Source organism: Octopus bimaculoides, chromosome 2 (assembly GCF_046866305.1).
Source record: "Octopus bimaculoides isolate indiv1 chromosome 2, ASM4686630v1, whole genome shotgun sequence".
In the NCBI taxonomy this organism is placed as follows: domain Eukaryota; kingdom Metazoa; phylum Mollusca; class Cephalopoda; order Octopoda; family Octopodidae; genus Octopus; species Octopus bimaculoides.
In genome coordinates this window covers 95,402,350-95,426,279 of record NC_142929.1, presented here as the reverse complement: position 1 = coordinate 95,426,279, position 23,930 = coordinate 95,402,350, and the positions used below count along the sequence as shown (strand labels likewise).

The window sequence follows — 23,930 nt, the reverse complement described above, 5'->3', positions numbered from 1 at the left end:
TCTTCCTATCTCTAAAGCACGAGAAATGGTTAGAAATTCTACGGCATACCTGTCCTGAAGTGCACCCCAAGTATGTCATAGTACCTGTTTGAGTCTCCCCTATAATAACAGAAAGATGAACTATAACGGAATTTTAATAATTTAATGATCGTTATGTATGTGTTTTTTCGTGTTTTGTTCCGATGGTAACCATTCCTGAAGAAGTGCCAAATGTCAAAATCCAATGGACCAGTCACTGGATAAGTTTGGCACAGAAATGTTAACATAGAGTGGTGAATAAATCGATATATCGAGTTTGAAGTCTCTGTCTCTTTTGAATATGAAAATTTAAAAGTTGAAAACCTTATAATATAAATATAAACTGAGAACGACCCTTAAGGAATCTAGTTAATGATCCCCTAAGGTAAGTTCTTATGCTATATTGGTAACGGTTGCTACTTCCTCTGGAAAATTATTATATATATATATATATATATATATATATATATATATATATATATATATATATGTATTTATATGTGTATGTGTGTATGTGTGTATGTATATGAATGTATGCATGTTTATGTTGTGCGTGTATATATATATATATATATTAATATGTACATATGAACATACATACATACATACATACATACATACATACATACATATGTCTGCATGCATACATTCATGCGTACTTATTCGAAACTAAGTGCAGGCAATGTGTTTATATCGTAATTTTCCATTTTTCTGTTCTATTCTTCACAATCACATTTCTCTTCTATTACCATCATATTACCATTATTGTTATGACACTCTCATCCATTCAGTATAAAGATAAGAGATAACAGCAAGTTTTCTTGTGGTTTATTTCCTTTCGAACTACTGCTGTTTCATTTTTACATGTTTTTATTTCTTAAAACTAAAAGATTGCAATTTAAATGTCTTATTTGCTACAGAAACTAAAAATGAATATCCGAACGTTCGTTTTTATATTGTGTCATATAAGCTATTTTAGCTTGCAGGCCCTTGATTTAGAAAATATGACCGTGTTCAACCCTAGATTAGTTTACAAACTATTTAATTTATATTTCATTTTTTTTAACTCGTTTCCAAATTGTATCCATTACCATTCAATGAAAATTATTGGAACATCTTGCTGGTACCCAATTCTATATGGATTCTGAGCACAAATAGTTCATAGAGGAGAAATGCAAATTATATCTCTTTCTACATTACATTAGAGATGTTGAAAGAAATTTTGTACGAAAAGGAAATGAAAACAGGCCTCCAAATTAATCCCCTGCGATATAACCTTCTAATCTACAATGCTTCTCTTTTGGAACTATAATAAATAGTAAATATTTTCAGCATTATTAGATCTGTGAGCACTGACTTACACAGTATAATTGATTTTAACATGCCAGATGTCTCTTAGAAAAAGGCAATAGTTATATAAAAATCACTTACAGTAGTTCTACACAATAGGCTGGTTCTTCCTAATTGTCATTACTAAAATCAGTTTTCCTTTTTTTAACGTTCCTATTCTTTACATAGAGTTATAATCGTTTATTCAATAGATTATCTTTAGTAACAGTAGATATACATTTAAATTTCCGTGTTTTCTACCTTTCAGTAAAGTTTTAATTTTGTGTGCAAACAACTTCAAATAAACATCTAAACAATAAATCTACAACATTGTCATAATGATTGTGACAACAATTTTAAAACCGTCTGCAAGTTACTATAGTCAAGTCTATTCAACTCGTCAGTAACAACTTATATATCTTTTGTTCAATCTATCGTATCTTTCTCTTTTCTTTGCAGTGTCTGTTTGCTTTCTGAACAAGTCAACACAATAAAAATACATAAGTAAATATTTAGAATACCAAATTTTATCTCAAAATTCCAAATTAGTATAATTAGGACAAACTTGATCATCTTGACATCTAGCTTCTGGAAATACAGTATTGTTTCTTCCATTTTAACACTTTTGTTACCATATTTCTGTTGAAATGCTCTGTGTTTCTTTCAATTAATTTTAAATATAACAAAGAATTTAGTAAAATAACTTAGTTATCATTAAGCTAGTGTTAGGAACGTAAATTGTGACTATGGTCTGGTGGAAGAACTTATGAAAATAAGACATTTGTACTACAGAACCAGTGGCGGTTTCAGCCGGGTTGGTATCAAAAGAGTTAAACTACTCATAAATTGTAGCCACCTCCCTTTCTGTATCTGCAAACTTCAGCAGTTACATTAATATCTCTTTTGTGAATACTATGATATATCAGTTTGTTTTATTTCCATCTTCTTCCACCGAAAATATATTGAACAATGATGATATTTATTTTATTAGAAAACGTATACACAATCTTTTCTCCATTTATTCAGTGTGGGCATTTCCATTTAAATAATCCATAATTATTTGCACAAGTGAGTTCTATTTATTTTCTATTTTGAGCTAAACACTTACGTCTAATTTTTGTACACCACTATTTGAGATGTGCTCGTACTTTGAGATTGAGCTTTCTCGTTTTATTATGAACTAGTTGACTATCCTTCCAAATATATCCTTAATACCTTAATAATTCTCCATTTTTTGTCATTCAAGCTATTCTCTCAGTATATATGTATTATTCTCGTTTTGACCCACCTTTACTCATATAACATTTCAACCAATCTGTCTGAAAATATTTTTCTTCAACTTTTTCAAGATAAATTCTCACTCTTTCATTCTTTCTCTCCTTCAGACTTTCTCAATCATAGCCAACATTTTGAAAACTTACTCTTTTGCGTTCAGGTTCTTTGCCAAAATTGTTTGACATTTACATTTAAAAGCATAAATTGATTCTTTTGAGTCCTCCTACCACTTCCCAGACAGATAATTTTGCGGTGCAATAGTAGGATTATCTATCAATGAATAGACTATCTAAAATATCATTCCCTTTATTTAAGATACTACTGCGTAATTTGTGAGAAATATAGCTGCTATGTTAGCAGAAGAAACAAACACATAGAGATTCCATTGTTGGCTTGTGAGCAATGATTTTTTGCATGCACAATCTCTTTAGTATATCCAGTTAAAATAGTGGTAAGAAACTCTTTAGAGAGCAGAACAACAGAAGGTATTCAGAGAAGAAGCCCTCCTTAGCACTAGCACAGCTAGAGTACGTGCCGCCCGGGCCCTCCTGTTTACCGCCCCTGGACCCCCACAAACATGCATATTGCCTACAACAGACCAAAAAGTGGTGCCACCCCCTCTACGCTGATGCACCTTAAGCAAGAGTTTCAGCCTTTAACTTCTTACACTTTGTGGGAGCCAAAGAGCATCCAGGCCATGACTCCTGGGAGACCTTGCTGCTTTTGCTTTGCTGAGGGCTTAAGTCTCGCTTCGAGGTCTCTCTAGAGTTTTTCTACTCCGTGATTTTCACATTTTGAGGCAACTTTCATCTGTTTCTTTAGATCCCTTCTCTTCCTCCGGATGTTATCCAGCTACTACTGGCGTTTGATTTCTGGATAAATGATTTTGCTTTTGACCCTCTTACTCTATAAGTGTCTCTGCAGATCGTATAAACAATGACTCCGCATGTGGCTAGCTTGTGTTCCAGAGTGCTCTTCTCTATGAGCACATTCAGTTTCTGGACTGTTTTCAGGTCCAGTGTCTCCCATTCTTCTTTTGTACTTACAAGCAGCAAGTTGACTTTACAGCGTCTGATATCAACAGTCTGTATAAATCTTTCGTCTGAATGATCAACATGGATGTCTTTGGGACTGTAGTTTGACTTCTGCTCTTGGTTCCAACGTCTTACATGCTGGAGCAATACGCTGCTGTTCTTTTAACAGAGTACTTACACATTACTTTTTCGACTTTTAGATCTTCATGTCACGTAGAGTGGAGAAAACTCTGCCACAGGTACATGGAAATTCCATTTGTCCTATGCTTGTAGTCTGATGTGGATCATAGCGAAATTTTTTACCAGTGGATTCATCATTCTCTCCCTCTTTCGTTAAACCTCGGGAGCATCTTCCATTGCTGAATTCGTAGCATTTTAAGAATAATGACAAAGCGACGAGCTAATCCTCACATCCTGTGTATCACGCCTTTCAAAGTCGCTCGATCTTTCCCGCAGGTCATCCGTCTTGTTCCTAGAAGCCAATGGTCTAGATATGCATCAGTGGTAAGAAACATTCAAGATGACTGGATAACAGTTCTTCAGAGAAGACACCCACCTCATACAAGTGTTTCGGCCTTTAACTTCATGCACAATAAGGGGACGCACCGCATCCAAGTCATGACTCTTGGGCATCCTTTTGTTAACTCTTTTTTAGCTACTTTGATATCGGAGACTTGTGCATTTAAACCGCTTGGCTATTATTTCACCTAATTGTAACTCATTCCTGTTGAGTCTGCTTTCAAACTTATACTTAAAGAAATAAGTTTGGTTGTCATAACTAATGCTCCTTGTATTAAATATGTAAACATTCGCCAACAATTTGTTTGCACCATTTTCTCAACTGAGTTCGCGTGGTTGACTGTCGACCCCATTATTGCAAAAAAGAACTGAAGCGTCAAATATTTATTTATTACAAAGCGATGTAAGAAACACTTTGAAATAATTGCCTTTCACAAGTCATTTAGATTTTTAAGCTTGCCGCCTACATTGCTTCAGTATGCAAGATATTCGTTGAACTGCAGGCTATTCTGAATCAAAAAGAATTATGCAAGAAGAATATAAGTATGTTTACATACAACGTAGATCTTTACGAGCCAACACACGTGAGTTTCAAAATATTCACTTTTCTCTCTAGAAAATATGGCCAAATCTCCAAACGATACTTAGACGTCTTCCAAAAACATTACACATTGAATAATATGCTCCTGAAAAAAAAGTAGGCTAGTAATAGCTGGATTATTTTAAAGCAGAGGTCTGCTCTATGAAGGCTAACTTTGGTGTACTCACCAACAGCAGCAACAGCGCAATTCCTTTAAAATATTACTGGCTAATAGCATTAAATTGGCTGAGGCCTTGTAAATAAAAACGTGTAGACTAACTGTACAAAAACCCGTCAGATATATGTATTGTGTGTGCGCGTGTATATCGGAGTGATCTGACAGAATAGGTGTATCGAACTAAATTTCCTTTAATCATTTGATTTTGTCTATGGCCTGTACCCATATACGCATATCTCGACTATGTTTTGCCATCATATGAACTCAATAATAAATAATATACGTTCCAGACGAGGTAATGGGTGTGATATAACGACAGAAAGCAGTAAAATCGTTAAATACTGGCAGGGAGATACTTAAGTTCATTTTGAGCATTCGCTTATGTAACTGAAAGTGTGTATCAAATGTAAGCCTACTTGATATTAAGTTTTATTTGATTCCTAAATGTTCAAATATGTAAATAAGTGACAAAAGTACTTTAAACAAATCCTGAAATTTAGTATTCTGAAACTTAGCTCATCAATATATGCTACATTAACCCACAAGTGAAAAATACATAGCTTCGTCTCAAATGTATCAAGTTACTTTTGCTTATAACCATCAATTTCAAATTCTGAACTAAAAACAAGTTCACGTTTCCTAGTACGTGACACGTACCAGGCAAATTGTTTCTGTTGTTCCTCGCAAATAACTAGGTCATTGATTAATCCTTGACTACAGTTTTTACTTTATCACTTCGTTCATTTCCCACATCACTATCATGTTTATTTAACCACTTTTACATTATTCTTTCATTTATTTACTGTTCATTTCAGTACATTTATAACGAACTTATTTCGGTATATTCACAGGTTTAGATTTATTTTGTCTCTCCACTTTTTTAAGCACCATTTTCATAACTGAAAAATGGTGTCAAGTTTTCAGTCCATTGCCGAGTAAATCAAAGAACATTGTATGATGTTTCCCATATCATAGTCTGTTCGTGCTGAGTCATATATTTATGTTGTTGTTTTTTTCTTTAGTTCGTCGTTTATCTATAAATGATTATGCTCTGTGCCATAAGTTTTCGTTTGTGTTTGAAATATTGTTATTGCGAAGACGTGTGGCTTCATGATTGTGGTACCGATTCGCGGTCCGGGAGCACATGGAGTCCTTAAGAAATACACCTCATTTTACGATACTCCAGTGCACGCTGCTGAAAATGACAGGCATCTCGTGAAGTTAAATCTGCAACGGACTGGGCACCGTCCAGGAAGGGGCTCTCTTTAATGAGTGTATCTCATGAGCACATTGTCTGGTATTTTGAAGGACTTTATGCTACTATCCTACATTATTTGAAAAGCTGCAAAGATAAAGAGAGGAAACAATGCGCTGTGAGCTGATATTTATAGCAGTTAAATGAAAAATATTTGTAAATCTTCCAAGTGGTATTTTTAAAGTTTATGACGGTACTGTACGGTGTGCTGCAATATTTCATATACTTATCAGTACTGTATCTTTTATGCTGTTTCATCGGTGTAGTTAGGTTCTTGTTGCTACTTTAATATAGAGAAAAGTTTTGTTATTTCATTCTTATACTTATTCCTGCATTATTAATACGCTGATCGATTTCCATTGCTTGCTTCTAAGGATTTTCTGTGTTTCAGTACTAGTATTACTTTGTAATAGTCTTCTATTTCAATCATATCTTGTACTTTATGTGCTCAATGTAGATACAAGCTATTTATGTATGTTCTAAAATAAATGTTCTGGAATGCTTTTAGTATTTTTCTGGTATTTTCGTGTCACAGTTAATCAGTTCACTTAATTTACAGTTTTTTTATATTTCAATTTACAAATTGGAAACTTCTTAGGCTCACAAACTACATTCGACTAACCGGAGTACCAAGAGATTCAGCATATGAAATCAAATCGAAATCTGCTATAAAGTAATCCAAATACAAAATTGTTATCGAACATTTTCTATCAAGTCGTGCAAGCTTTGACATCTTTAGGAAAATATTCTTTTTGACGTAGGAATTACAAGTGTTATGTCTCACTCATAGTGACTATCCCCCTCCCCAAAATTTCAGGCCTTCTGCCTATAGTACAGCGGACTATTATTATTATTATTATTATTATTATTATTATTATTATTATTATTATTATTATTATTATTATTATTATTATTATTATTATTATTATTATTATTATTAAGGCTGTGAGTTGCCAGAATCGTTAACACACCATCAAAATGTTAGGCCGTATTTCGTCTGCAGCTATGTTCTGAGTTCAAATTCTGCCGAGGTCGACTTTGGCTTTCATCCTTTCGGAGTCGGTAAAATAAGAATCATTTGAGCACTGGGGTCGATGTAATCGACTTACCCCTCCCCCAAAGTTTCAGGCCTTGTATCTATAGAAGATAGGATTATTATTAAGGCGGCAAGGTGGCAGAACCGTTAGCACGGTGGGATAAAAGCTTTGCGATATTTCGCCCGTCTTCACATTCTGAGTTCAAATTATGCCGAGGTCGACTTCGCTTTCTATCCTTTCGGGGTCGATAAATTAAGTAACAGTGAAACACTGAGGTCGATATGATCGACTAGTCCTCTCCCCACCAAATTCCAGGCCTTGTACCTTTAGTATAAAGGATTATTATCATTATTATTTATTATTATTATTATTAGTAGTAGTAGTAGTAGTTGTTGTTGTTGTTGTTGTTGTTGTTGTTAGTGTAGCAGAATGGTTTGACTTCGATTTCGGTCTTATTCTTGATAGGATTTATGTGGCTAGCGGGTTACTGCCAGTAACCTTAAGGTATCCACAAGTTTTCAGTAGTCTTTCACGATAATATTTGCTATCCATAAGAGACAAACTTTCTGTGGGAGCTCTACCGGGCATTTTATTCCAATTTCATGCAGCCATTTGTGTATATCTTTGCTTACTGTTCCCAACGCGCCAATTATTATAGGCACGACCTTTACAGTTTCCATACTCCAAATTATTCCTATTTCAAACTTTAAGGGATTATATTATTTTTGTTGTCCATCCTCTTTCTTTACGATTCATAATAGGTCCATTAGTAAGCAAGTTCGCTTTACCTTATCTATAATTGTTATGTCCGGTCTATTATTTTCCAATTTCTTGTCCGTTATTATCATAATCATCATCATCATCATCATTATTATTATTATTATCATTATTATTATTATTATTATTATTATTATTATTATTATTATTAAGGCGGTCACCTGACACAATCGTTAGCACGCAGTGTAAGAAGCTTTGTGGTATTTCATCTGTCTTTACATTCTGAGTTCAAATTCCGCCGAGGTCGACTTTGCCTTGTATCCTTTCGGGATTGATAAATTAAGTACCAATGAAACACGGGGTCGATATAATCGACTAGTCCCCTCCTCCAAATTTCAGGCCTTGTGCCTTTAGTAGTAAGGATTATTCTTATTATCATTATCATTATCATATACACTCAACCGATTAGACTGTTGGGAAAGAAAAAATCCTAACATCGGGCTACAGCAAGTAACCTTAGATAACAAGAAACTTCCTAACTATCCTAGCTGTCCCTAATAACACAGTTTTCTTGAGCTGTGCTAAACTGGGTTTTATGTCTGTTCAGATATTTAAGGATAGTTCCCAATGCACCTATAACTACTGGGATACATTTTATCCGCACTTTCCTTAGACTCTGTAATTCAATAGTTAGGTCCTGGTACTTTACTATTTTTCTATACTTCTCATATTAATTTCATCATTTGGGACTGTAAAGTCAATTATCTGACATTTTCCATTCTCTTTAACTACTACTACTCCTACTACTACTACTACTACTACTACTACTACTACTACTACTACTACTACTACTACCAAATAAGGCCTTCTAGCTTCTATTACTCTCTCAGTCTGAATGTTGAGGTCCCACAACATCTTATATTTATTATTTTCTAGTACTTTACTAGGATCATGTTCATTCTTATATTTCTTACTTTCTAGTTGTTGTTGTTGTTATTATTATTATTATTATTATTATTATTATTATCATTTTAAGATAAAATATGGTCCGTTGTCTTCTGCTGAACCGGGGTCATCCCTTGACCCTAGGGTCACAGCAGGTCCTCATCTCATAGAGAGTGCATGGCGTAAAATGTGTGCGGAACCTAGCAATACCATTTTCTGAAGTTCTCCCACGTTTACACTGCAAGCGAGTTTGTCGAGCTGCTTATCTAGGCCCTTTTTAATTAGCCCTAACGCTCCAATCACCACTGGTGCTGTGCTGCTTTTCATTCCCCACATCTTGGTCACTTCTATTTCTTGGTCTTTGTACTTAAATAACTTCTCAACTTCTTTAATGGACACATTTCTCTCTGATGGTACTGTCACATCTATCATTAAGCATTTCTTAATCTTCCCATCTTTGATGATTATACCCGGCCTGTTTGCCTTGATTTCTTTATCGGTGTTGATTGGCATGTCCCAGTGTACTGTTACATCATCTTTTCCGGTCACAGTTTCAGGTGCAGCCATTACTGAATCAAAAGGCATAAAACTAAAAAAGAAAACTGCTCAACAGAAAAAAGGACAACAAAAATGGAAAGAAAACTTAGAAAGGATATACAATGCATGAGAGGCGACCTATCAATACTGACCGAAATAATTAACGGAAACTAGGTCAGCCAAAGAAAAGCCAAGAAAATATGCAAAAAGCATGGAATCAAACAAGAAAATGAAATACCTAATGCAAATGCACAGCAACTGTCACGATATATAAAGAGAAGCAAACAATTTAGACAAAACAAATTATTTAAAGAAGATGGGAAGAAATTTTACGGGGAACTCGGTAAACAACAAATAAATGTTGAGTAGCCGCCGAAGAAAGAGGATATGGAAAATTTCTGGAGTACGATATGGGAAATTAAAAAAACAACATAATGAAGATGCAGATTAAAGAACAAGAAACACTCCTGGAAAATAAAGAAGTACTTGCTACGGTTAAAAAGTTCAGTGATGATATGAGGATGTAGTTTGGACTGGAGAAATGCGCGAAAGCCACTTTCATAAGAAGCAAACTGCCATGTTCTGCGGATTTCCACGTAGCTTGTTATTGTTATTATTATTGTAGAACAAGTAGAAAGATAACTTTTATTCAACGCATAGATACGGAACAGTATAGATATAAGGATAGAATCCTTTTTTTCTTTTTAAAAGCAGAAAAATTTGTCGGCAGCCTATTATTATCATTATTATTATTATTATTATTATTATTATTATTATTATTATTATTATTATTAGTTGAATTTCTCAATAAAATCCTTTTACTCTTCTGTCAACTTCACTTGAGTTGTACAAGTTTATAGAATGGAAATATTATAAACATTTTCTTACAATACGTTTCGAAATGTTTGCTTAGTGGTATCTGATGAATATCAAGGTCTCTTATCGGCTATTGGTGCACTTGTGAGCGTTCCGATAATACGTTTCCTGACTGGTCAATATAGATCTCTTCACAATTCGAGCATTTGATGCAGTAGATTAGGTCTCTATTTTACAGTTCATAAGTGCATTTGTAAATATTCTTCCAGTTTCTTTTTATTGATATATTGATCGGTATGTATAAACATCGTCTGTCGCATCGATTGTCATTGTATTTTGATACTATGACAGTTTTATCATTGTTCTTTAGGTCAAACTTTGCTTTTGTCAATAATTGCTTTAAATTTTAGTGTTGCGTTTTACTTTGAATCAATGTGCAGACAGTAATTATATCTTTTAGTTCGTTACGTTGACTAATGATAGGTAAGTTTAATTTGACGACAGTAAAGATATTCTGGAAACATGAGTTGTGTAATATGATGTTCTGTTTTCGCTTTCCGCATTCTTGGGTTTCTCCAAGTTGTTCGAAATGTATTTGTTTATGAAACGAAAAAAAAATTAAGTCCAAAATCTCCGGTTCAAACTTTTCAAGAATTGCTTTATGTATACATGCACATAACCGCTCGCCCACATCCACAGATATAGACACGCATACGTATATGTATAAATATGTGCGCGTGTGTGTGTACATATTGATACGGACATACATATATGCATGTATATATACATATATATTGTTATAAATATATGTACATTTAAAGATAGATAGATAGATAGATAGATAGATAGATAGATAGATAGATAGATAGATAGATAGATAGATAGATAAGCGTAAGGAATATATTCACGTGGAACAATACGTACGCAAAAAAAAATAACCAAGTCTTATCTTGAAGAAATTACAGCTTAACTTTCGAATTTATCAGTACACTACCTGGTAACTATCTATGTTATCCATATCATTCTTAATTTGGCATTCCTCAACGTAAAGGAATTAACACTCTGATATAATCCAGAGCTGGCTAACCACAATGAATGATAAGGAACATACCATTTTCTATAAGTAGGGGTAGATATTTTTGTTTGAGTAGAAATCCATTAAGTTTTGTGATACGTTTGTCTCTGGTGCATATTTTTCTGGCAAGACAGTATGGGATATTGCGTTCTGTATGTGTTTGGTGGCATGATTTAAAGTTCAGATACTAATGTGTGTCTGTGTCTTTATAATGTATCATTTTTAATTACCATTATGTCGATAAATAGTAATTCTAAGTGGCTCATATCCTTTGCAATTTTCGGAGTTGGGTGCAAATTGCTAAGGTGAGTACTGAATTCTTCCAGGATGTCTAGAGATATATCTATATTATAAAGAAATCCTCAAGATTTCTCTTCTGTGCACATTCAATATACATTCTAAAGTCAGTGCCGTAGTTTTCTTATACTCTTTGATGTAGATGTTCTAAGTATCCCATTACTGAGTTCACATAAACTGGGAAAGCCTTGCCTCTAATTTGAAGATAATTCTTCCTATTGAATTCATTGTTTCCAAGGATAGGTTTGACTGGGCCATGGCGAATCTACTACAAATCACTTGTCTATATTTTCCTCTTCAATATTTAATCGCCTTTATTCCTAAATCGTGTGGAATGTTTATATTGACACTACATAAAAACGAAGCAAGAATGAATTCGATTCCATTGTTTTAGGAAGAAAGGATAAGAACCCAATGTCATCCTCATTGAAATTTGGTATGTCGGTACATAATGGTTTGAAAATTATGTTAACAAAATTGCTTAGACGATATGTAGGGCATGCTGGACCAGCTATAAGAGGTCTATGTTTTAGATATTTTCGTTGTAATAATTTTATGTATTCACCATCTTGTTCCTTTACTGGATTTCGAATTTCCCTTGGCTTATGTATTTTCGGTAGGTCATATACGTTGCTGGGCTTAGGTCTAAAATTCGTAATGTAGTATCTTTCATTGGTGATGAGTTTAATAACAGTATTAAAAGCACTTAAGGCAGGAATCCTGTTTATAGCATCAAATGTCTTTCAACATCTGAATATAGACGAATCCCCTGCAGATTATTCTGACTAAAATGTCTGTGAATAAGCACTGGGAAATATCAACAGTGTTGGTGCGCTCACCGAGCTGTTACGGCTAAGCTACACTCTAAGTGGTTAAAATTTGACTATGCATAAGGCACTGTCAATGTCAGCTATGTTGGTGCGCTCACCAAATCGTGACATCTGAGCTGCATGATAAATGTTAAAATACAGTTTATAAGATGCAGCCTGCTGGAGCACTATTGCAAAGTATTTAAAGGACAGATTGAAACATTTCGTTACAGCTATCAATAGTGGAACATAGCTGTCGGATAATACTGCTACTATATAATCTCGAAGAATGCAAATGGCGCGAAAATGTGTTTTATCATAGTATGTAATATTGTAAAATTTTAGAAGATACAAAAATAAAACGTAAAAAGTAGACTATGCTGGATGATAACAAGCTAGACATACAGATAGACAGACAGGTCGATAGACAGACAGACAGACAGACAGACAGACAGACAGATAGATAGATAGATAGATAGATAGATAGATAGATAGATAGATAGATAGATAGATAGATATATGGCTATATAAACTTACAGCAAATTTAGATCCTCCTACCAAATGCTCGTCAAATGTATTCTTACATTGTAGTTATATGTTTACGCGTATGTGAATGTATGTTTCTGTATGCGTGTGTATGTATGCATATGTGTGTGTGTGTGTGTGTGTGTGTGTGTGTGTGTGTGTGTGTGTGTGTGTGTGTGTGTGTATGTGTGTGTTTGTGTGTGTCCCAGTGTGTTTTTATTTTAAGAGAACAACATGTAACTAAGGGACTGAACATAGTGTGATGGAGCACGAGAAAAAACTATTTACTGCAAATTGATACCAGTTATATATGTATGAGTTCGTATGTTACGAATAGTTTTGTACAAAAGATTTTTAATGTTATTTCTATTTTTCCATATTGCTATATTTTCTTATTCGCAGCTCTACCACTAGAATATCAAAACTATCAACAAACCAATACAACATTATCAACTTCCAATGAAGAGACAGATTACGATGAAGTTATGATTCCACATCGCATTGATTTTAAGAAATATTTCATTAACCCTGAAAGACAAATTCCTCGAAGATCGTCATTTACAGATGTCGAAAACGTGTTGAAAGCTGAAACTTCGACTTTAACTTTACCGAAAAGGGAAAGGCAATGTATCTCTTTACCGAGAGGTCAGATAGAGGAAACTAATATTCTGGAATCGCCAGTAAGTAATCTTCATATCATTTCGTCAATAATTGTTTTTGAAAATAGGTAAGTTATTTCTTTTATGAAACGAAAAAAAAATTAAGTCCAAAATCTCCGGTTCAAACTTTTCAAGAATTGCTTTATGTATACATGCACATAACCGCTCGCCCACATCCACAGATATAGACACGCATACGTATATGTATAAATATGTGCGCGTGTGTGTGTACATATTGATACGGACATACATATATGCATGTATATATACATATATATTGTTATAAATATATGTACATTTAAAGATAGATAGATAGATAGATAGATAGATAGATAGATAGATAGATAGATAGATAGATGGATAAGCGTAAGGAATATATTCACGTGGAACAATACGTACGCAAAAAAAAAAATAACCAAGTCTTATCTTGAAGAAATTACAGCTTAACTTTCGAATTTATCAGTAGACTACCTGGTAACTATCTATGTTATCCATATCATTCTTAATTTGGCATTCCTCAACGTAAAGGAATTAACACTCTGATATAATCCAGAGCTGGCTAACCACAATGAATGATAAGGAACATACAGAAATGTTTAAGGTAAGTACAGAGTATTTCACTCCATAGGTAAATCTAAGTTCGCTCCAGTGGATTTCATACAACATACAATCAAGACATAAATTAGAATGGAGGATTACACTTCAAAAAATGTGTTTATCATAGTATTATTCTCATTTTTATGTGTATGATTAGTATTGCAACATACTTAACTCATCTCAATGATACTCTTCTAATATTCCAAAAAAGTATTAAACATAATTGCTATGGACTGGTCTGAATATCCAAATTAAAACGATTTTAATTTATTTCCTCTTTATTTCCACTTCCTTTCGATTTCTTTTAAATCTATCATTTTATCATCATTATAAGTGATCAGTGAGTGAAATACTTCCTCACCTAATTAAAGTTTTTACTACAACTAATTGTATAAATTAATGTATTCCCTTAAATTCTAAAACCGACAATATAAGTCTCAATTATACGAGAACTATACCCATATCGTATTTCAAAGCAACTTCTAATATCATGTAGCGTAAAGATTTATGATCCGTCATTTAGAATATACTTTAAGAAGAACTATCTAACGCTTGACTCTTCAGTTCGCTCCACACATCCTCATGAATAAAACCTTCAGCAAAACTGCATAGGAGTGTCTAGCTTGGAGGAATATGCACTGCAACTGAACCAATATAAGTGCGACATCAAAGGACATTAGGATACTTATCCAGTAGAAACACGTGTCGGATTGGAATTTAATATCAATTTAATGAGAATAATAGTGTAATAAACAAATTTTTAAGATGAATAATTCGCCGTTTTCCTTTGTGGTGTCTTGATGATATATATATTTACACACACACACACACACACTCGCACATACACATACACAGACACAGACACACACACGCACACACACATACACACACACACACACAAACACACAAACACACACACACACACATATCTATGAATGTATGTTGTTATGTTTCGGTATTGTCATTCTCTTGCCAAATAAACAGACGCGCTATATATTCGTATATGTATATAGTGCATGTGTTTAAGAATAAAAAATGACCATCGCGAAAAATAACAATGTCGGTTTCAACACACGATTTCACATCAAGAAACTTGCAACACAAATTCATAAACGTATATCTGTCCGTCTGTCTGTATGTATGTCTTTTGTCTGTCTGTCTGTCTGTATGTATGTATGCATGTGTGCATGTATGTATGTATGCATGTATGCATGTATGTATGTATGTATGTATGTATGTATGTGTTTATTTATTGTATTGTATCGTCTGGATGTGTTGCGTGTAACCAATGGAAATCACATGAAACTGTTTGATGAGCTATAAACTCTGCTGAATTACCTTAATGTTTCCTTTCCTTCATTAGAATTTCCAAATTCTAAATGTCATTTAAGGACACTCTGTATATATGTATATATATATATATATATATATATATATATATATATATATATACGTACATACATACATACATACATACATACATGCACACACGTGTATGTATTTGTGTTGCAAGATTGCTGATGTGAAGCCGTGTGTTGAAACAGATGTTATATATAAACAAACACACTATATATTCGTTCTTCACTCGTTTACTACTGTTCTTATTTCATTTTTGGCAAAAACAAAAATGACTATCTCGAAATGTGTGTGTGTGTGTGTGTGTGTGTGTATGTGTGTGTGTGTGTCTGTGTGTGTGTGTATGTGTGTGTGTGTTTGTGTGTGTGTGTGTGTGTATGTGTGTGTGTGTGTGTGTGTGTGTGTGTGTGTGTGTGTGTGTGTGTGTGTGTGTGTGTGTGTGTGTGTAATACTTCCTTTTCTAGATAACCAGATAGCTTTGAAATAATTTTTTGGGTGTATAAGTTGACACTATGATATAGTATACACAACACAACTGAAAATACGGATACAGTAATCCCTCGTCATGTCGCGGTTCACGTATCACGGTTTTTTATTGAAGCTTACGTCGACTTCTCCGTGGTGCTGTTTTGCATTTATAGTAAAATCAATATATACAAATTATAAAAAATTATAATAAATATACAGTTCTGTTACTACTTCGCGGATTTTCCCTTATCGCGGGAGGTTTTGGAATGTAATAACCGCGTTAGTCGAGGGATTACTGTACTACGAGATATTTTTAAATATACACGATGTTATTTTGCTTTAGCGTTACCTACCATGAAATATTACTTTTATTTTCTTCCCTACAAGAAATGCTACACCTTTATCCTGCAGAGGAAAATTAGTTTCCAATATCAGTTAAACATCGTTTCTTATATTCCTATATACACAAAGAATTTTCACATTTCAGGCAAGTATATTCGCAGAAACAAATATTCATATTAATACTGTAGATTAATTTTCTCAGTCGAATGGATTCCTTGTCAACATCCTAGTGATGTTAGATATCCAACTATTTTCAATGAGTTGATTTTTCTCCTCGTTTCCTACTGTGTTGCGAACTTGTTGACCAATGTGTGAAGGATACCATAGCAACATTAATGGTACACAAACACAAAGTTTCATTTGCTGAAATAAAATTATTTCTTGATGCAGTAGCGTTATATTAGTTAACGAGGGTTTTCTTTACTTTATACTCAGCATATTAACAGCATATGTGATATCTAGATATAAAACATTTCATTCAAAATTTCAAGTAAGCACATACATATAGAGCCGGCGAACCACCTGAAAGTAGGACAAAACAGATTGAAATGTTCATCTATTACTACTACAGCTACTAAAACCACTCCCTTACTACTACTACTACTATTACTATTGCTAATACTACTACTACTACTAATGATAATAATAATAATAATAATAATAATAATGACAATAAATAATAATAATAATAATAATAATAATGATAATAATAATAATAATAATAATGATAATAATAATAATAATAATAATAATTATTATTATTATTATTATTATTATTATTATTATTATTATTATTATTATTATTATTATTATTATATTAAAAACCAAATATATGACACCGTAGGCATAAAACCAACATGAACTTCTAACTTGTCTCTTGGGGTCTCATGGTGAGAACTGGAACTAATTTGTACAAATACAAAAGTCAAACATAATAATAATAATGATGATGATAATAATAATAATAATAATTGTAATGGAACTTGCAAATTTGCAAGGGAACTTGGCATTAATCCTGAAATATTTGAGGAATCTGAAACCGCTGCCACAAAACAAGCAAAATGGATCAAGCAGACGGCAAAAAAAGAACGGGCAGAAGCAAATTGAGGAGCGGTGGAACGAGAAGCCTCTGCATGGACATTAAATACTTCGAAGCTGAAATGCTAATGTAGATCAAGCAACAACCCATTAGTGGCTGAGTGGTTCAGGACTGAAAGCAGAGACTGAAAGTTTCATATTGTCAGCACAAGATCAAAGCTTGCTCACAAAAAAACTGCCACGCTAACGCTCTTCAAAACGGTTTTGACCCTAAATGCAAATTTTGCGACACCTTTGACGAAACAACAGACGATTTCGTCTCGGGATGTCCTGTGCTAACACCAAACGAATAGAAGAGCCACCATGATATGATAGGACACTATTTACATTGGAAAATATATAAACATTACGAAATCAGCACTCCTGCTTACTGCTATGAATATTATTCCTGAGCCAGTCGTTGATGGTAAGTGTCACTATTATCCGGGATTTTCCAGTCAACGCTTACAGAACGATCCAGGTTAATCGACCAGACATAATCATTAAAGACAGGGAAGAAAATACTTGTAGACTTACAAATGTAAGTGTTTCTACTGATAAAAATAGGTGTCAAGGAATTTGACAAACTAAGTAAATGTAAGGACCTGGAAATTGAAATACAAATGATGTGGCATCTTAAAACGAGAACTGTTCCTGTTATTGTAAGTGTCCTAGGTATGATAAGAAAGGGATGTCAGAAACATCTAGATAATATCCCAGGAGAACCATGTTTGAGAAAAATCCAAAAGATTTTACTGACAAGTACTGTGCACTTCCTTAGCAAAACCTTATTCATTTAAATGTCTGGTTTATATTACATTAAGATATTTTGCTAATTCCCCTCCCCAAGTTTTCAGTCATACTGTAAAATCACTTATCCTCCACTCGCCCTAGGACACTGGGTGTGTCTCCGCAAGTGACTGTAACAAACATGCAGATTAAAAGTTAATAATAATAATAATAATAATAATAATAATAATAATAATAATAATAATAATAATAGTAATAGTAAAATACTGTCTATGTGATCTCAAATTTTAAAGCAAACACATAATTTTCTTATGGTTTCTTAAACATTCACTTGAACAAAACTATACAAATCCAAATATATGGTGCCCTAGGCATAACACCTACATGAACTTCTAACTTGTCTCTTGAGGTCTCTGGGTGAGACTTGGATCCAACTTGTACAAATGCAAAACAAAAGTCAAACATAAAATAATAATAATAATAATAATAATAATATAAGAATAGTGACACTTACCATCAGCGACTGGCACACATCCTACGCAAAACACTTTCAATACAGTAACCATAAGAGCACCACAGCAAACCACAGCACATACCCAAGGCACACAGAGCTGAGCTCGGTAGTGAAGTGAAAGCACGTTATAAAAATAAAACTACTGAACAATAATAATAATAATAATCAGGATAATGATAATGGTAATAATAATAATAATAATAATCATTTCTGTTATAAGCACCAGGTCTGAGATTTTGTGGGAGGGGCCAGTCGATTACATCGACCCTAGTACTCAAGTGGTACTTAATTTGTTGACCCCGAAAGGATAAAAGGCAAAGTCGGTCTCGGCGGAATTTGAACTCAGAACGTAGTGACTGGACGAAATACCGCAAAGCATTTCACCTGGCATGCTAACGATTCTGCCAGCTCGCCACTCTGATGATATAATAATAATAATAAGTTGTAAGGGCATTCGGATCACAAACAACCGAGTTCGAGAAATATGTCAGTGAAATCGGAATTGACATGAGATTAGAGCAAGCCCGAACGACTGCTCTGCTGAGGACAGCTAGAATTTTGTGATTCGTTCTGGGATGTTGAATGTCTCCCACGGTAATTAACAAACAAGTATCAAAACTTATAATGTGCGGAAAGAGACACTACGAGACCTCTGAGAGCAGGTTGCTGCCCACTCTCACAAAATCAAGCAGAGCAAACAAGACCGATCGCTCTGGGAAGAAGAAGAAGAAGGAGGAGGAGGAGGAGGAGGAGGAGGAGGAGGAGGAGGAGGAGGAGGAGGAGGAGGAGGAGGAGGAGGTGGGGAGGAGGGGAGGGGGAGAAGAAGAAGAAGTAAAACAACAACAACAACAAGGAGGAGGAGGAGGAGGAGGAGAAGAAGAAGAAGAAGAAGAAGAAGAAGAAAAAGAAGAAGGGGGAGGAGGAGGAGGAGAAGAATGATAAATGACCTGATGCAGTACCAAGCAGCGGCTTTCAGGGCTTCTAGTCTTAAATGATTTAAAGTGTTATCATGTACATACTCTGTCTTGGTATAAAAGGGGGGTTACAGCAAAGACAACAATAATTATAATTATAATAATAATAACAACAACAACAATAATAATAATAGTAGTAATAATAATAATGATAGTTATAATAATAATAATAATAATAATAATAAGAAGAAGAAGAAGAAGAAGAAGAAGAAGAAGAAGAAGAAGAAGAAGAAGAAGAAGAAGAAGAAGAAAATGAAGAAGAAGAAGAAATCCAAACTAAAACTAGAACAGCAACGGACCATGATAAAACGATGGCAAGAAAAGCCCCTACATGGTAAATACTGGGCTAAACTAAATGCGAAAGAAATAGACAGAGAAAAATCCCAGCAATGGCTGAGAAGCTCAGGACTCAAAGCAGAGACTGAAGGATTTTTAATTGCTGCACAAGACCAAAGCCTCCCCACCAGAAATTACCAAAAACACATAATGAAAAGAAATATAACAAGTAATTGTAGAATATGTGGAGATCGACAAGAAACAATAAATCATATTATCTCTGGCTGCCCAGTCCTGGCTAAGAAGGAATATATCCACAGACACGACAGAGCTGGGACCTATATACACTGGAAGCTATGCCAACATTATGGAATAACAACAGAAAAAAGATGGTATAAACACACGCCAGAAAAGGTCACAGAAAACGAGAAAGCAACCATACTCTGGGATATGCCAATACACACAGATAGAGAAATTAAGGCAAATAGACCAGATATAGTTGTCAAAGATCATGAAGAAAAAAAATGCTTTCTAATTGATGTATCAATACCAGTAGATGACAACGTTTCTCTAAAAGAAATGGAAAAACTTTCAAAATACAAAGACCTGGAAATAGAGATAACTCGAATGTGGAATCTAAAAACAGAAACAATTCCTATCATAGTAGGTGCCTTAGGTATAATAAAAAAATATTCAGACAAATACATAACAAAAATAGCAGGACTTACATATATATATAACATACAGAAAATTGCACTACTGGGTACTGCACACATCCTACGCAAAACACTTTCAATACAGTAAACATAAGAGCACCACAGCAAACCACAGCACATACCCAAGGCGCACAGAGCTGCGCTCGGTAGTGAAGTGAAAGCACGTTATAAAAATAAAACTACTGAATAATAATAATAATAATAATAATAATGTGAGAATTTCATGTGGCATTTTCCAAGGTGACTATCACCATTCCTCATTTGTGTAATCTTAATACCTCTTCCTAATTGCTCGATGATGTACAATATGGTTATAAAATTTTTGTAAAAATATAAATCATCTCTTTTACATAAATGATTTAAAGCTCTTTGCAAAAAGGTCACAACTACATGGCTTACTAGAAATTGTAAAACGGTTCAGTGATGACATCAGGATGGAATTAGGCCTAGATAAATGCGCAAAATAACAGAGGGAAAATTATAGAAACAACCAACGTTAATCTTAACCAACAGAATGTTATCAAGGAGCCAGATGGAATCAAACATTCAATGATGAGAGAAAAGATCAGAAAAGAAAGTTATCGCAAGGTAAGGGCAATACTCAATGCAGAGCTGAACGGAAGAAACAAACCACAGTACATAGCCAAAGCACACAGAGCTGCGCGCGGTAGTGCAGTGAAATCACGTGATAGAAATAAGACTACTGAATAATAGTAATAATCATAATAAAATAGAAGATGGGCTACAGCAAATATTTTGCTCACCACACATATGCTTGTCAGTTGTTTGACCATAACCAGTAGAACGTGTCCCTTAGTTACTGACGATATGTGCATCTCTGATCGCTTGAAGGAGTAGTGGGGGAGCATCATGGCCATGCATTGAGAGGATTTATTTGGTATTTGAATAACTCACCTCTAGAAACATGAGTGTTTCGTTCACCATCTTTAAACAAGCCTTATTCAGGGACTTTTTGAGCAGGATGGGCGTTTCTTCCGTCTTTACCTTCTGCGGTCAAATTCTGCTGAGGACGTCTTTGCCTTTTATTCTTTCGGGGTCGATGCGGTTTATCCATGTCCAAACTGGCAGATGCAAGAAATCCAGTCGGTAACTCTCGGACAGGTAAAAACTTCTGATCAGGTATGCGAGACTTTTTCACCCCACTCTTCTAACACTGGTCCCACACAATTTAAACGTGAGTCCTATTAGCACTAATGGTCGAAACCTTCCCAGTATAACCTCCAGGCGTCTGAAGAAATCTAGCTGTTTTCTCTTGTTAGAGCATAAACAGCCACCTGTCTGAAAGCACCCCCGTCGCTACTGTTCCCATCCAGGATCCCCAACTTACATTCTGGGTCACGACGATAGACCTTAACTTGAGATCCGAACCTTTCCGGAACAACACCACAGTTCCACCCCATTTCTGGTTGACAGGGAGATAAATAAATCTCATATCCACCGAAATGGGCATGAAAGCTTGTAGATTGTAGAATCTGGTCTCACTGATAGCTAAAACTATACTTAGTTACCTGAGGTCGTTGCGTATGTGACCTTCTGTCCAAGGTGACTCCAGTCCACGTGCATCTACACTACGTACTCTGAGCAAGACTTTGTTTGTGAGAGAGAGAAGGTGATTGAAGAGAATCGCTTACCCTATTTCTGCGGAGAAACAGATGTGCTGGACTTCTGGCTATCCTTTTGCATCGATAAACATTTTTTGTGGTCTTCTGTTTATGTTCTCAGGAAGAGCTCCCATTTCATTAGAATACTTCGCTTTCAGCTTATTGTAAGTTGCTTCTTTTATAATTTTTATGTGAATAGGGGTGCTATGAGAGGGTGAGATATGCTTATTTAGAGTAATGTTTGTGTATTTTTGAATATGCTTATATTCTTGTTTGTGTCTATGGCCGTGTAATTGATGATCGCTTGGGAGTGCTGTTCATATTGATTTCAATTCCAAGTGTTTTCGTTTGTTGAAGTGTTTGTAATATTAGTGGTGTTTCTAGTGTTGAAGATGTTTGTAATTGCTTTGGTGTAGTGTATGTAGGTGTGTGATGGATTGTTGTTTTCTGTGTTTCCTCTAACTACTTCATTTTCAGTCTTGTACGATGCTTTTCATTTCGTAATTTTTTTCTTTACACTTTCACTAGGATCCATTCTCGTGGTTTTCCCAAACTGATTTCCTCTCTAGACGAGTTTTCACAGTCGGAAAAAATTAGTGGCAATGGAGAGAAATATATCTGCATATAAGCACATTTCTAAGCTGATGGTTTGGTTGACTGACATTGGAGAAGCTTCTTTCGGTTACGAAAGTGCAGGTGTTGTTATTGTCTTCCTCCGGTGTGGTACCGGCGCTTGTTGCTGATGCTGTTGAATGAATCTCTCCTACTTCCCCTTCTGTTGATGCTGTTCCTGTTTTGGATGCTGCTGCTCTTGACACTGTTGTTGTTGGTGTTGGTACAGTTGGTGGTGATGGTGGTGATGCTACTGTTGCTTTTGGTGCTGTTGTTGTGTTATAGATGTCCATAGCAGCGGGGATTTCCATTTTCCATGCATGGGAGAGAAATCCGTTAAGTGAATTGTCTCGCCAACATACGGCATCTCGTCTTTCTGCCGTCGACTGGTACGAATAGCTGTGTAATATTATGGCGGTCGATCAGATCAGGTATGTCTTCGTTACTGACCGGATCGGCGTGTTTCCATAATTCTATTCCTGTGCTAGATCAAATTTCCTTTCCCATTCTGCGCACTTTAAGAATTGTAGTTTTTTTTTTTTTACATATGCCGTACAATACGGTTACCACCAGCAAAGCGATGTCCACTTGGGATGGTACCTCAGCTACTTTTATTTTAAACACCCTCCAACCGAAGTATGTCGGAATTAGCAATAATTCCTCACTTTTGAAGGGTTTTCTTGCACTTTCTTTGGTTTTCCTTCAGTTGGAAATTTCACCTCAACTCTACCAAAGCATCACCCACTGGCGACATGTTTTCATCTACCAGAGTACTCTTAGGCATTCTTCGACTTGGGCCTGCGTCGCTCACTCCAGTCTCCTGTTTTTTGCTGAAATACATTTGTATTTAATAGTCTTTTAGTGTCTTCCTGTATTTCCTCTTGCGTGTTTAGAAATATTATTCTGTCATATTTTTAAGTGTACATTGGCGTTCCTGAACGTTTTGTTTTTTTCTGACACGTCTGTATTGTATGACACACTTGTGCAAGCCGTTCCCTTTTGTTTAGAAATAAGAATGACC

General features: G+C 34.9%; 1 protein-coding gene across 1 annotated transcript in view; it reads left to right on the top strand.

Annotated features, from left to right (window-relative positions):
* The window catches only part of LOC106883370 (uncharacterized), a 232,059-nt gene that overhangs the window by 184,531 nt on the left and 23,598 nt on the right, over positions 1-23,930 (top strand). The window contains exon 5 of the mRNA XM_014934362.3: positions 13,349-13,626. Coding sequence (XP_014789848.1) covers positions 13,349-13,626 — 278 coding nt within the window. The remainder of the gene's footprint in view (positions 1-13,348; positions 13,627-23,930) is intronic.